Here is a 15,115-nt window from a genome sequence, read left to right on the forward strand (position 1 = left end):
ATCCTAGCTAAGCAGGAGGCTGAGATCTGAGGCTCCAGGTTCAAAGCCAGCTTGTGCAGAAAAGTCCATGAGACTCTTATCTCCAATTAACCACCAAAAACCCGGAAGTGGAGCTGTGGCTCAAAGTGGTAGAGTGCTCGCCTTGAGCAGAAAAGTGACCAGGCCTCAGTTCAAGCCCCACAACCAAATAATAATAATAAAAAAAAAGTGACATAACACAAAGCATATATTCTGAAAAAAATCTTCCATCCCTAAATCCTACTTCTATCCAATGGCAAATATAAACAGAGTATATAGGAATGCATGTTACATATACTTAACTATTTATGGAAAAGTAACTTCTTAGACATCTTTAACTCTATTTTATTTATTATTACTTTTTTTTTTTTTGTCAGTTGTGGGGCTTGAATTTAGGGCCTAGGCACTGTCCTTAAGCCATTTTTTCCCCCTGAAAACTAGCACTCTGCCACTCTGAGCTCCAATTCCAGTTTTCTGATGGTTAATTGGAGAGAAGTCAACAGACTTTACTGCCCAGGCTGGCCTCCTGAATGGCTAGGATTACAGGTGTGAGCCACTAGCACCTGGCAATCTTTCACTCTTTATTAATAAGCATTAACATCCTACCGATACCTGCCCTGCTATAGCTTAATCTTTTTACATAACAGTGCATCTAAAAGATCATTCCCTAGAAGGAGATAAAAGATCTTCATTCTAACAATTAGAGACAATTTCACTTTCAGGACTACCCACAATTAATTTATCCAGTTTTCTATACATGAACAAGTAAGATGTTCCAAATCTTCCACATGGTGCAATATTTTTGTTCTATGTACTCTGCAGTGCAGATGTATGAATATGTTCACAGGATTCTTCTGTTGTTCACTTAGCTGGAATGACAGACACAGCTACCACACCCAGCTTTTATTGGTTGAGATGGGATTTTGAGAACTTTTTGCTCAGGTTGGTCTTTTTGTTGTTTTTTTTTTGGGTCCGGTCATGGGGCCTGAACTCCGGGCCTGGGCACTGTCCCTCAGCTCTTCAGCTCAAGGCTAGCGCTCTACCACTTGAGCCACAGCGCCACTTCCGGCTTTTTTCTTTTTGCTTATGTGGTGCTGAGGAATCAAACTCAGGGCCTCAGGCATGCAAGGCAAGCGCTCTACCACTGAGCCACCTTCCCAGCCCCAATATTGTTGGATTTTTTATCTATTTTTTTTTTGGGGGGGGGTCCGGTCATGGGGCCTGAACTCTGGGCCTGGGCGCTATCCCTTAGCTCTTCAGCTCAAGGCTAGCACTCTACCACTTGAGCCACAACGGCACTTCTGGCTTTTTTTTTTTTGCTTATGTGGTGCTGAGGAATCGAACCCAGGGCCTCATGCATGCAAGGCAAGTGCTCTACCACTGAGCCACCTTCCCAGCCCACTCAGGTTGGTCTTAAACCTCAGTCCTCCTGATTTTAGCTTCTGAAGTAGTTAAAGCAATCTTTTAAAAATCGAAATATTTTCCGGGGCTGGGAAGGTGGCTCAGTGGTAGAGCGCTTGACTTGCATGCCTGAGGCCCTGGGTTCGATTCCTCAGCACCACATAAGCAAAAAGAAAAAAGACGGAAGTGGCACTGTGGCTCAAGTGGTAGAGCACTAGCCTTGAGCTGAAGAGCTGAGGGACAGTGCCCAGGCACAGAGTTCAGGCCCCATGACTGGACCCAAAAAAAAAAAAAAAATCGAAATATTTTGGAAGTGGAGCTGTGGATGAAGTAGTAGAGCACTAGCCTTGACCACAAAGAGGCTCAAGGAAAGTGCTCAAGCAGTGAGTTCAAGCCCCATGACTGACCAAAAAAATTATACATATATATTCAATATTAATTATTTGTCATAGGGTTCTAAAATTTATAATTCAAATGAAAATTATAATTAAAAATACTATTCTTACACTGAAAGTTTACAAGAACTGTAAGAGATAATTTAAAGGTTCAAAAATAAAAGCTATTTACCTTTCCACTTTTTGGCTGCCAAGCAAGTCTGCAGATGGATTTTGCATTTACCACATCGTTGCATTTTTGTAGTAGTGGCCAACTAATAGCACATGTCTGAATTTTTAGAAAAGAAAATTTATTTCCTTTTATGATACCTCCCCCCAAACAATTCATTTAATAGGCAGTTTCTTCAAACTGACATATATCTCAGAAAAAGCAATTTATTACTTTGATTACAGAACTTTTTTAACCTAAATTGTTCCAAGTTCTTCAGATATACAAGTCTTAAACATATTTGCATATACATGTCTTAAATAAGAGTATTACGTCTCAAATAAGAGTATTTTCTATGCAGAATAGTCAAACAATATACCATATACTCACTGAGTAAATATGTAAGCAGAAAAAAAATCCCTCAGTATATTAAAATTTTAATATGTCTACAAAAACTTGAAATGTTTACTATAAAACGTTAAGGGGTTAAAGTCAGAACTAAATATTTTAAGAATGAGGGAATGGGCTAGGAAGTTGGCTCAGTGGTAGAGCGCTTGCCTTGCATGTCGGAGGCCCTAGGTTCGATTCCTCAGCACCACATAAGCAAAAAAAAAAAAAAAAGATTAAAAAAAAAAAAAAAAAGAATGAGGGAATGAACTGTGGCTACTAAAGCATATCTGTGCAGAAATTCTTTCCAACAGCCACATTACTTCAAAAATTCCAAATATGGTCTAATTGCCTCACGAAGACCTAACTGTTCCCTTTATCAATCCAGAGAGCATTTTCTTCACATATCCTTTAAAACCTACTGTCAGATGCATATGTAATTCTCTAAGTATAGTCTATGCCTTGTGTTTGTACCACTAACCTCCAATACAAAACCCAACATATGGTAGTTAATTGTTAACATATATAGAAAATATAAATAAATCATTCCCTTTGTGATTAGGCATAAAAGCAATCAGTCTTTCACATTGTTCTACAATTTTACAATTTAATCAGAAAAACAATACTAAAACTACCTGAAACATGCTACAAAAAAAGTAAGTATTTTGGGGGCTGGGAAGGTGGCTCAGTGGTAGAGTGCTTGCCTTGAATGCATGAGGCCCTGGGTTCGACTCCAGCACCACATAAGCAAAAAGAAAAAAGCCGGAAGAGGCGCTGTGGCTCAAGTGGTAGAGCACTAGCCTTGAGCTGAAGAGCTGAGGGACAGCGCCCAGGCCCAGAGTTCAGGCCCCATGACCGGACCCAAAAAAAAAAAAAAAAAAAAAAGTAAGTATTTTGGGCCAATAATAAAATATGTGACAGCCACTATAACACAGAAATTGACAAAAACAGTTTTAAATTTAAATTGATGAATTTACCTGATCGGGGATGTGCCACACTCTGACAGATCCATCACAGCTAGCTGATGCCTGAAGGAATAAAAAACACATTCCCTAAAATTACAGCCATAAAACAACATAGAAATTGGTTCAATTGATTCAATCAAATAACCTTTCACAACGGGATGAAAATAACTTTATACACATTCAGGAAATACACAAAAAGGGTGGGTGAGAGGATATTACCAGAAAGATGTCCTTAGGATCAAAAGAAAGACTTAAAACAGGGGCATCATGTCCTCGAAATGTTTTCTGTTGGCTACAATCCACCACATCCACAATTTTGACAAGAAAATCACTATGAACAGTAAAAGCAATGCACATAAATATATGCTAATACAAAAGCCTCTGTTATCATTTCAAAATCACAAGAATGAATGTTATATCTTAATAGTAACTTGCAAAATTTGGCACTCAAATTTAATGATCAGCCTTTCAGTCTTTATAAAGATACTGAAAACACAAGTCAAAATTTCTTACACTGTTAAAATATAAATCTCCTGAACAGCTTCTACAGTTACATCTTAAAGCTCTTATTATTTGGTAATCTAATTACAGTCACATTTGAAAAATACTTTGTGTTTCATTCTACCTCAACAAGTCAACCAATTACATTTATCCTATGAAAATTAAGCATCAAGGGAACCTGCAAAAATTCAGATTGTATGGGGCTGGAAAGGTGGTTCAGTGGTAGAGCGCTTGCTTTGCATGCCTGAGGCCCTGGGTTCAATTCCTCAGCACCACATAAGCAAAAAGAAAAAAGCTGAAAGTGGCTCTGTGGCTCAAGTGGTAGAGCGCTAGCCTTGAGCTGAAGAGCTGAGGGACAGTGCCCAGGCCCAGAGTTCAGGCCCCATGACCAGCCCCACCCCCACCCAAAAAAATTCAGATTGTACAATCCAGGTTACATCAAAAAATTTTTTAATTTGTATCAAGCTATCACTATTTCCTGATCTCTTTTAACAGTCTTTGAGTAAATTGTCTGCAAAGCAATATATTTTCTTTTTTTTTTTTCTTTTTTTTTTTGTCGGTCGTGGGGCTTGAACTCTGGGCCTGGGCGCTGTCCCTCAGCTCTTCAGCTCAAGGCGAGCTCTCTACCACTTGAGCTACAGCGCCACTTCCGGTTTTCTGGTGGTTTATTGGAGATAGGAGTCTCATGGTCTCTCCTGCCCGGGCTGGCTTTGAACCGTGATCCTCAGATCTCAGCCTCCTGAGTAGCTAGGATTACAGGCGTGAGCCACCAGCGCCCAGCTAAAGCAATATATTTTCTTAATTGATAAAACAATCACAAGTTTGACATAAAAATTTTTATTAAATTTCATCCACCTTAAGTGAGGTAAGCCAAATTCAGAGAGACAACTGGCACAGGCGTTCTCTCACATGTGGAAGCTAGGACATGATAAAACTCTAGCCATTCACACACAGTGAAACCAATGGAACACACTTTAGGTGAGGAACACAAAGGCGTAATACCACTGTGCCTATGATCATATAAAATTATAGTTATCAAAATGAACTCCAGGAAATGGAAACAAAGACTTTTTTTCTTTTTCTTTTCTTGTCCTCTTTTGTTTGTTTTTCTGTCTCTGAGAGGGCAAGAAGGACACAAAAATGGGAAGAATATAGGGTGAACAAAGGCAGCAGTGGTACTCAGTAAAAAACTAGGTTGAAAATGAACTGTATAACGTGGGTAGGGATGAGAGAGGAAAACTGGGAGACAATGAGGGAAGGGATGACACTGTCCAGAAAAAAAAGTATTTCATGGGCTGGGAATGTGGTTTAGTGGAAGAGTGCTTGCCTAACAGGCATGAAGCCCTGGGTTTAGTTCTTCAATATCACATAAACAGAAAAGGCTGAGAGTGGCACTGTAAGAAGCTCAGGGACAGTGTCCAAGCCCTGAGTTCAAGCTGTAGAACTGGCAAAAAAAAAAGGAAAGAAATGTACTCATTACCTGACTTATGAAACCGTAATCCCCTCTGTATGTCACCTTTATAATAATAAGAAAAAAAATTTTTAAAGAGAAAAAAATTTTATCCATAGGAATTTACTACAAAGAAATCTGGATGTGCAGGCAGGTGTGGTTACTCAGGAAGGAGGCTAGGATCTGAGGATCACAGTTCAAAGCCAGCTCAGGCAGAAAAGTCCCCATGAGACTCTAATCTTCACTTAATTACTCAAAAACCAGAAGTGGGCTGTAGCTCTAAGTGGTAGAGCACTAGCCTTGAACAAAAGAGCTCAGGGACAGCACCTAGACCCTGAGTTCAAGCCCTACAACCAACAACAAAAAAAAACCCACCTGCCTAGCAAGCATAAAGCTCTCAGTTTAAACCCTGGTACTACACTCTCTTGTCCCCTCCAAAAACCTTTATACTAAAGATTTAATAAGAACAAATACAAATTCATTGCTCATAATCCTAAAATATTATCCTGAAATAAACGAATGAGGCTTTGCCTTCTAATATTTTTCTTCTGTCAGAGCCTTACCTTGATCCAGCAGCAATTTTAGTACCATCTCCATTAAAGATCACATGGTTTGCATTTGTAGTGAAGCGAGTCAATATGCCATCTGGAACTCCTTCAGGAAATGTGTGGACTTGAACAGTGTTGTTGGAAACTGCAGTGACCAACTTTCCATTCTAAAAGAAAATAAAAGTAAGAAACACTGGCATAACAAACCCAATATGGTTGGCAGCATCCCAGTGCCTATATACCGAAAACTCCTATAAGAAATAAAAAGCCAGGCTGGGAAGTTGGTTCAGTGGTAAGAGTACTTGCCTCGCATGCATGAGGCTCTGGGTTTGATCCCTTTAGCACCACATAAGCAGAGAAAAGCCGGAAGTGGTGCTGTGGCTCAAGTGTTAGGGCACTAGCCTTGAGCTAAAGAGCTGAGGGACAGTGCCCAGGCCCAGAGTTCAGGCCCCATGACCGGAAAAAAAAAAAAAACAAAAACAAAAACATGCCAGGTGCTGGTGGCTGAGATCTGATGATCGGGGTTCAAAGCCAGCTCAAGCAGGAAAGTCCATGAGACTCTTATCTCCAATAAACCACCAGAAAACTGGAAGTGGGGCTGTGGCTCAAGTGGTAGAGCACTAGCCTTGAGCTGAAGAGCTGAGGGGCAGGGCCCAGGCCCAGAGTTCAAGCCCCACGACCAAACCCCCTCCCCCCCAAAAAAGAACCTATGTCAGAGATTTAAGTGATACATCTAAAAGCTGAGGAATGCTGGAACTGTGAAAGAACCAGAACCTAGGAGACAGCATAAAACGGATTCTCCCTCAGAGCACAGGAGCCAATCCATCCTCTCACATAGCTGAGATCACAGGTACACATCATCACCACCGGCTGGTTGACTGAGAGGAGATCTCAATGACTTTTGCCTGGCACGGTCTTGAACCCCAACTCTTCCATTTCCACATCCTGCATAGCTAAGATTACAGAAAATATCAGGGATTACATACATGAGCGACCACACCCAGCTCACTTTGCTCGCTCATAAAAAGTTTCTTGGGATGCAAAATGGTGGATTAGAAACATGCCATTCTTACTCTGAGAAGAATCTTGGGTCACAGAACAGTCTAGATTCTGAAGTGAGAAATGAAGAATAAAAACTAAAAGGGAGGTAGCAAGGGGGCAGAAAATTACAGAAAGACTGTATTAGCAGAAGAAAAGCAGTGAGGAGCTTCTGGGATTCCCTGGCACCCCCACACCTCCAGCTGATTGGACAAGGGGAAAAAGACTGCAATACAGATAAAACAGATTCTTCTGTGGACAGAGTACCAACTCTGCCTCTGGGGGGAAAGCCCACACAACTCTCACACCTTAACCTTAAAGGGTTTTGTGAGAGAATGACCACTAGTATGAAACAACAGCCTTGGTGAAGAAAGGCATTCTTTGGATCCACTTGTTTCAGAGCTCAACAGTGAGTTACTGTCTCCAGAGAGCCTACACACCCATGTTTATTGAAGCACTGTTCACAACAACTAGTGGAATCAGCCAAGTTGCTAAATAATAACTGGATAAAGATATGGTACCTATGTTCCTAGAATATTACCTAGCCATAAAGAAAAATTAAATGTCAGTTGCAGAAAAATGGTTGGAACTGGAAAACATCATAGTGACAGAGACAACCCAAGCTTAAAAAGCCAAATATCCCTCATGTGTGAAACACACACACACACACACACACACACACACACACACACACACACACACACACACACACAAAGAGGACATAATTCTAACTGTGGAACTACTTTTAAGAGGATAAGGGAAAGGAGGGAATTATACTTTTAAGCAAAATTCAAATGTTCTCCCTTTTCCTTTTGAGGGGAAAACTCAGTGGTTTTGGTTTTTTTGTTTGTTTTTGTTTTCGTTTTTGGGTCCTGTCATGGGGCCTGAACTCTGGGTCTGGGCGCTGTCTCTCAGCTCTTCAGCTCAAGGCTAGCGCTCTACCACTTGACCTACAGCGCCACTTCCGGCTTTTTTCTTTTTGCTTATGTGGTGCTGAGGAATCGAACCCAGGACCTCATGCATACAAGGCAAGCGCTCTACCACTGACCCACCTTCCCAGCAAACTCAGTGGTTTTTAGCTCACTGCTTTGGTTTAAATGTGTCCCCCAAAAGTCTGTTGGAAACTTAATTGCCAACACTATATAGTGTGGGGAGGGGAGACTAATAAGAGATGATGAAGCCATGAGAAATCTGCTGCCATAATCTGGAAGTATGTGAGTTCATTAGAATCAATGAGTTGGGTCTTCTTATTTTCTTGCTTTCTCTTTGCCCTTCCAACCATGGAAGTATGCAGTCATGTCCTCATCAAGCCAGGCATCCCTGGCTCCCTTCTACAATACTAGCTACTCAGGAATTAAGATCTGAGGATCACACTTTGAAGCAAGCAGAGAATGGGCAGAGAAGTCCATTAGACTCCTATTATCCAACAAAAAGTTAGACTAGAGTTGTGATTCAAGTGGTAGAGAATCATCTGTGAACAAGAAGAGCATGAGGGCTCAAGTTCAACACACACACACACACACACACACACACACACACACACCTGCCCTACTTCCCATACTCTTCATCAGATGCCAGTCCCTTGATTTCAAGCTTAAGAATCTCCAAAATCATGAAATTGTGAACAAGAAAATTTCTGCTCATTATAATTTTTCAAGTCTAGCCAGGTGCCAGTGGCTCACAACTGTAATCCTGGCTACTTGGGAGGCTGAGATCTAAGGATCTCCATTCAAAGCCAACCTGGGCAGGAAAGTCCATGAGACTCTTTTTTTTTTTTTTTGGGTCCAGTTGTGGGGCCTGAACTCTAGGCTTGGGTGCTGTCCTTCAGCTCTTCAGCTCAAGGCTAGCACTCTACCACTTGAGACAAAGCACAACTTCCAGCTTTTTTCTTTTTGCTTATGTGGTGCTAAGGAATCGAACCCAGGGCCTCATGCATGCAAGGCAAGCGCTTTACCACTGAGCCACCTTCCCAGCCCGACCATGAGACTCTTTTTTTTTTTTTTGGGTCCGGTTGTGGGGCCTGAACTCTGCGCCTGGGCGCTGTCCCTCAGCTCTTCAGCTCAGGCTAGCACTCTACCACTTGAGCCACAGTACCACTTCTGGCTTTTTTTTTTTTTTGCTTATGTGGTGCTGAGGAATTGAACCCAGGGCCTCAGGCATGCAAGGCAAGTGCTCTACCACTGAGCCACCTTCCCAGCCCCCCGACCATGAGGGACTCTTATCTCCACTTAACCACCAGAAAACCAGAAGTAGTGTGGTAGCTCAAGTGGTAGAGCACTCACCTTGAGCTGAAGAGCTCAGGGACAGCACCCAGGCCCAAAGTTCAAGCCCCACGACCAACAAAAAATAAATAAATAAATAATAAATAATAATTTATCAAGTCTATAGTATTGTTACAGTAGCACAAAATGGATTAAGATACTCATTATCCAAATAACCTAAAGAATTATTTAAATTACAGGAACTTTTCATTAGTGTTTTCAATACTTATAAATATATATATATATATACATATGTCATTTTCTTCTGTGCATATTTATTTCATTCATTGATTGATTGGGCACTACCAGAGCTTAAATTCAGGGTTCATACTTACTAAACATGTACCCAGCCCATTTTTACTTAAGTAGTTTTGGGAGTAAGGGCTTGCATTTTTGCTTAAGAAATCCTGGACTGTGGTCTTCCTATTTATGTATAAATACACTCCTGACAGGAGTGTATCACTACACCTAGATATATTTGTTAAGATGAGGTTTCAAACTAACTTTTTGCTTAAGCTGGCCTCAAACCATAACCTGCCTCACCTCTACTTTTCAGTAGCTAGGATTATAGGCTCAGTCACCACCCTAGGACTCTTGTGTATATGCTAGTTGGCTCAACACTTTTTTTTTTTTTTTGGGGGGGGGGGGGTCTGGTCGTGGGGCCTGAACTCTGGGCCTAGGCGCTGTCTCTCAGCTCTTCAGCTCAAGGCTAGCACTCTACCACTTGAGCCACAGCGCCACTTCCGGCTTTTTTTTTTTTTTTTTTTGCTTATGTAGTGCTGAGGAATCGAACCCAGGGCCTCTGGCATGCAAGGCAAGCGCTCTACCACTGAGCTACCTTCCCAGCCCCCTCAACACTTTTTATCACTATTTTATCTTAAAGGGTTTGTTTTTTGCAATTTATAGTATTGTTATATATCTTTAATATTATTTCATAAGGGAAACAAAGCAAAAGAGCACATCTATATTCAAACTTTCCATGAAAGTATTTTCTCTCAAGCATAAAAATCACATCCTCCCACATCAATGGATGAAATTGTTTTTACTACCTTCAAAGCACATGAGTATGCCTTTTCTCCAACATTGATGGATTTAGGATCGTCATCATCTAAGTCTTCCCAAATCCTCACATCACCGTCACTTCCACAAGTCACAATACAACTGTGAAGAAAACACATACATTAAAAAGCCATCCAATTTCACGTATATTAACTTTCTTGGATTGCTACCTTTATGTATTAAATAAAACCAAGGTATTAGGCAGCACTGTTTTCTCATTTTATACACATAAATCTCAAAATGAAGACTGTTTTTCTTATTGTATAAAATGTAGATGAGTTTAATATTTTCTATAGTTCTATGACATAAAATTATTTCTTGGCAAAAATGTAAGAAACATAATTATGTAATCTCTGCAACAGCAAGAACCATGTCTATCATACTCACCACTATATCCAATGCACCAAGCAGTCTCTGACATAGAAACTTTAATAAATGTTTGCTGAATGAATAAATGATAGATGCATGAGCTCAACTATCCAAAGGTGATTGTTCAAATAAATACCTGTATCTGTCATAACTTGTTTAAACCCTCATCTTCTGAGTGCTTTGATTCATTCAGTGTATCTGGCATATAAAAAATAATCCACCAGCCGGGCGATGGTGGCTCACGCCTGTAATCCTAGCTACTCAGGAGGCTGAGATCTGAGGATCGCGGTTCAAAGCCAGCCCAGGCAGGAAAGACCGTGAGACTCCTATCTCCAATAAACCACCAGAAAACCGGAAGTGGCGCTGTAGCTCAAGTGGCAGAGCGCTCACCTTGAGCTGAAGAGCTGAGGGACAGCGCCCAGGCCCAGAGTTCAAGCCCCACGACCGACCAAAAAAAATAAAAATAAAAAAAAATAATCCACCAAAAATATTTTTATATTATATATAAATGTTACAATTATATGCTATATATGTTATAATTACATTATTGTGTTTTATAAATTCTACAACAAATATATACAAATGTTTTAAAAAATGTTAATGTTATATGTTAAATGTTAATAATATATACACAATTGTATATATAATTATACACACACAAAAGGAAATAAAAATTGTAGATGTCCAGAAGAAAAAAAAAATTCCCACCTAGAAAAATTAGAAGGATTCATAAAAAAGTAATACTTAAGAGTCTAATACACCATGACTTAGAAAAAAGTGCTACAAAAACCATTGGTTGTGGTGCACATCTATAACCCCTACAGTTAGGAATCAGAGGCAGGAAGATGATGAGTTCAAGGTCAGCCTTGAGCTACATGGCAAGATTTGAACTCAAAAAAGAAAAAAAATGCCATTTACACTGGGAAGTCAGAGAAAGACTAGATATGCTGAGACTAGTAACAAGAGCAGTTCAAGCACGTGAACCAGAAACAAGAATTTAATGAAGAATAGGAACTTTAGCTAGGTGCCAGTGCACATACCTGTAATCCTAGCTACTTAGGAGGCTGAGATCTGAGGATCATAGTTCAAAGCCAGCCCAGGCAGGAAAAGTCCATGAGACTCTTATCTCTAGTTAATCACAGAAAAAGCCATAAGTTGGCCCTGTACTCAAGTGGTAGAATGCTAGCCTTGAGTAAAAGGAGTTCAGGGACTGTGCCCAGACCCAGAATTCAAGCACTAGGACTGGCAAAAAAAAAACCCAGGAATTTTACTCAGTGTAAACAATCCAGGAAATGAGAAGGGAAAGGAAGACTGGGGTCTTTAATACCAGATTCTCTACTATATGGATTAGATAGGAAGACCACAAGTCTCAGTTTGCACAAAATACTTCTGGGTTTGGGCATCCAGCTGGTTTGGTCATTTGTGATTGTATTTTAAACTGCAACACACATTAGTAGCTGTTGCATTAAAAATGACTGGAATAAGTTTGACAGACCTCTTCTTTTCACTTCCACCTTTTGCCATGACCTTGCTTAATAGTGCAACACACATGCAACAAATGCAATCCTCACTTTAACATGGTTAATCTGAGAAATGGCTGGTGAAACCCTTTTTGCCCCACTTCTGGTTTTTTCTATGTGGTACTGAGGAATTGAACCCAGTACATGCAAGGCATGTACTGAGCCATCTTCCCAGCCCTGGAACGCATCTATTATCCAAGCTATTTAGGAAATTGAGATTGGGAGAATCAAGGTTACAGGTTAGCTGTGCAACAAGTTCGTAAGACTGCCATTTCAACAGATCCTCCTCTAACTTGATCTCTAAATATTCTGGAGTAACCCAGGGGCTAACCTTTGAATTTCTTTTTTTACCTACATTCACACTTTCTCTAGGTGCTCTCATCCAAGCTAACACATTGAATACCTTCTATATACAGACCACACCCACATTCAGGTTTCCATCCTGGACCTCAATGCTGAACTCAGAGGTATCAACTAAAAATGTACATAGTTCACATTTTAGATTCACTTAGTCAACTGTTTTCTTTATAGCTCCAGTTGAATACCTCAAAAGAAACCAGATATCAGCCATTTCCAAATACAAACACTCACCAGCAACTTTTCAAGTGGTAAGTGTTTCTAATACATGCAGTGTCATTTTTCTCAACTGTCCTATCCCACAATGTAGACTTTATCCCTGACACCTCTCTTCATCCTTAATACATGGATCATCCTACTGACTTCTCTTTTTAACTATTTCCTGAATAAGTGTTCTTTTCTCCCCACCAATATCCACTATAGTTCAAGTTCCTAGCACATTCACCTAAACAAATACAAACACCTAACAGTCTACAACCATTCTTGCTCCTTTTCCAACTCATCCTTCATGCATCACATTTCCTTTGCTTCAAACTCACTACTTTCCCACTGCTTTCAGAATAAAAACAAAATTCCTTCTTAAAACCAACAGGTGGGCTGGGAAGGTGGCTCAGTGGTAGAGTGCTTGCCTTGCATACATGAGGCTCTGGGTCCAATTCCTCGGCACCGCATAAGCAGAAAAAGCAGGAAGTGGCACCATGGTTCAAGTGGTAGAGCGCTAGCCTTGAGCTGAAGAGCTGAGGGACAGAGCCCAGGCCCAGAGTTCAGGCCCCACAATGAACAAACAAACAAACAAAAAGGCCACCAGGCACTGGTGGCTGACACCTTAATCTTAGCTACTCAGGAGGCTGTGGATCAAAGCCAACCTGGACAGGAAATTCCATGAGACGTTTAGCTCCAACTAAGCACCAGAAGGAGCCAGAAGTAGACTAGTGGCTCAAGTGGCAGAGTGCTAGCCTTGAGCTTTTTAAAACTGAGGGACAGCCTCAAGACCCCTGTGCTCAAGCCTCAGGACTGGGAAAAACAAAAACAAAAACAGAAAGCAAAGGGCTCACCTTACTTACTGTCACATACTCATCTCTCATCAATCTCAGCATTCCCCTACATTATAGTACCAATAACTTTCAGTTCTTGAGGATACCATGGTGCCTGATGGAGTCACAGAGCCTTTTAACCCAGTGTTTCCCCTACTTAGAACTCCAATATCACCACATTGACACACATACCCCCATCTCTTTATACTTCTCAATCCTATTCAACCTTCTAATCTCTCAAAAAACACTTCCTAAAAAGCCGTCCCTACCACTTCAAACTAACCAACTCCCCCTACAAAACATTTATCACTACACATATCACTTAGTACTTCTAAGTGTATTTCTATTTTTGTTTTCACTTTGTCATACCACTGATTGAAGCAAAACTACTCAACAGGCCAGCGCTACTTCATCTAAAATCAGTGCTTCTACTCAGCTCTTTCTTGACAGCTCATCAGCTATTAACAAAAGGACTACTGAATGCTTTTAAAGGGGGATTTAACTGTATTTCTAAATACACATTTATTTTTGTGATTAACTTGAATTTACTGTCTATCAACCTCCAAACACCTTTAAGCTCAATAAAGGAAAAGGTCATGAGTCGTTTGCACTATTGTATTTCTAACACCCAGAAGAGTAGACAAACACACACACACACACACACACACACACACCTCTTTGTCAATGAATCAATCAACACAGGAGTGGCAGTGAAGTCACACAGTAGACAGTACTCCATGGGAAGGGATTTTAAAAGATCAATAACAAGAACATGTCGCCGTTAAGGGACCATGCAAAAGAAAAATCAATTAAAAAGAAAAGTCGGAACATTTAAGAAAGGGAAAAAGTATCACTAAAGCCAAGGGAAGCTATACCACACAGAACAACAGACCACTGGTTTGGGCAAGGATTATCTAGCATCTGGCAGAATTAATGTGAAACGCTGAGAAAATGAAAAACGGGCGGTGAGGGGAGCTCGCATCTTCCCAAGGAAGATTTCAACAGACTACAATTTCTGACATGCTAAGTACATGACAGTCGGAGCCAAGCAAACCTACCGAAACATTGGTGCAGTTTACATCCCAGTATTATTCCTCTCTGCATTGAGTCATTTTCGACCGAAAAATGAATCCATGCCATATTAAAAATGATAAATGAATAAATACGTGCACTAACAAAATCGTTCGTTTCCTCAAAGAGCCTTACCTCCCGGAATCATCAAAACAGACATCCGTGTGTCCTTCTGTATGTCCGTATCTCACCGGCTTCTGTGTGGCCGGCATCCTTTCCTCCCCCGACCTAAGAAGAGATCAGAGGAAAGCTCGTCTTACGTTGAAAACAGGAGAGCCAGGAGTCCCGGGGGGGGGGGGGGGGGGGGGAGAAGTAGGGAAGGTCGGGCACCCCACAGGCAAGCTCTCCGCCGGACCGGTGTCCCCACCCGTATAGCACCTGCAGGACGCCCAGGAGAGTTACAGCGGGAGGGGCACGCGCTTTTCCTCCGCGCGGGCTGTGGGAACAGGGAGGACCTCCGCAGCAATCCCCGAAGGCGCGCGTTCCAGGCCCACAGAGCCGCCCAACCAGGTGCACGGCCACTACCCGCAGTTCCCGCGCTCTGGCGCGTTCGCCGCACTGCGCCTGCGCGGCCCGCCCACGCCGCGCGCAGG

At 41.3% G+C, this 15,115-nt stretch overlaps 1 protein-coding gene and 1 non-coding gene across 2 annotated transcripts in view; both read right to left on the reverse strand.

The window, feature by feature from the left end:
- Wdhd1 (WD repeat and HMG-box DNA binding protein 1) overlaps window positions 1-15,008 on the reverse strand; it is a 72,810-nt gene extending 57,802 nt beyond the window's left edge. Inside the window, exons 1-7 of the mRNA XM_042682612.1 lie at window positions 14,901-15,008; window positions 14,658-14,750; window positions 10,162-10,273; window positions 5,829-5,980; window positions 3,534-3,645; window positions 3,327-3,377; window positions 1,987-2,082 (exon numbers count right to left, since the gene is read on the reverse strand). Of these exons, the coding sequence (XP_042538546.1) occupies window positions 1,987-2,082; window positions 3,327-3,377; window positions 3,534-3,645; window positions 5,829-5,980; window positions 10,162-10,273; window positions 14,658-14,734 (600 nt within the window). The 5' untranslated portion in view covers window positions 14,735-14,750; window positions 14,901-15,008. The remainder of the gene's footprint in view (window positions 1-1,986; window positions 2,083-3,326; window positions 3,378-3,533; window positions 3,646-5,828; window positions 5,981-10,161; window positions 10,274-14,657; window positions 14,751-14,900) is intronic.
- On the reverse strand, window positions 13,810-13,947 carry LOC122110108. The gene has a single exon (XR_006147816.1). It is a non-coding gene; the product is annotated as a small nucleolar RNA SNORA21 (small nucleolar RNA).
- Window positions 15,009-15,115: the final 107 nt, after the last annotated feature.

The sequence above is a fragment of the Dipodomys spectabilis genome, unplaced genomic scaffold (genome assembly GCF_019054845.1).
Source record: "Dipodomys spectabilis isolate Male_0828 unplaced genomic scaffold, ASM1905484v1 ptg000073l, whole genome shotgun sequence".
Lineage (NCBI taxonomy): Eukaryota > Metazoa > Chordata > Mammalia > Rodentia > Heteromyidae > Dipodomys > Dipodomys spectabilis.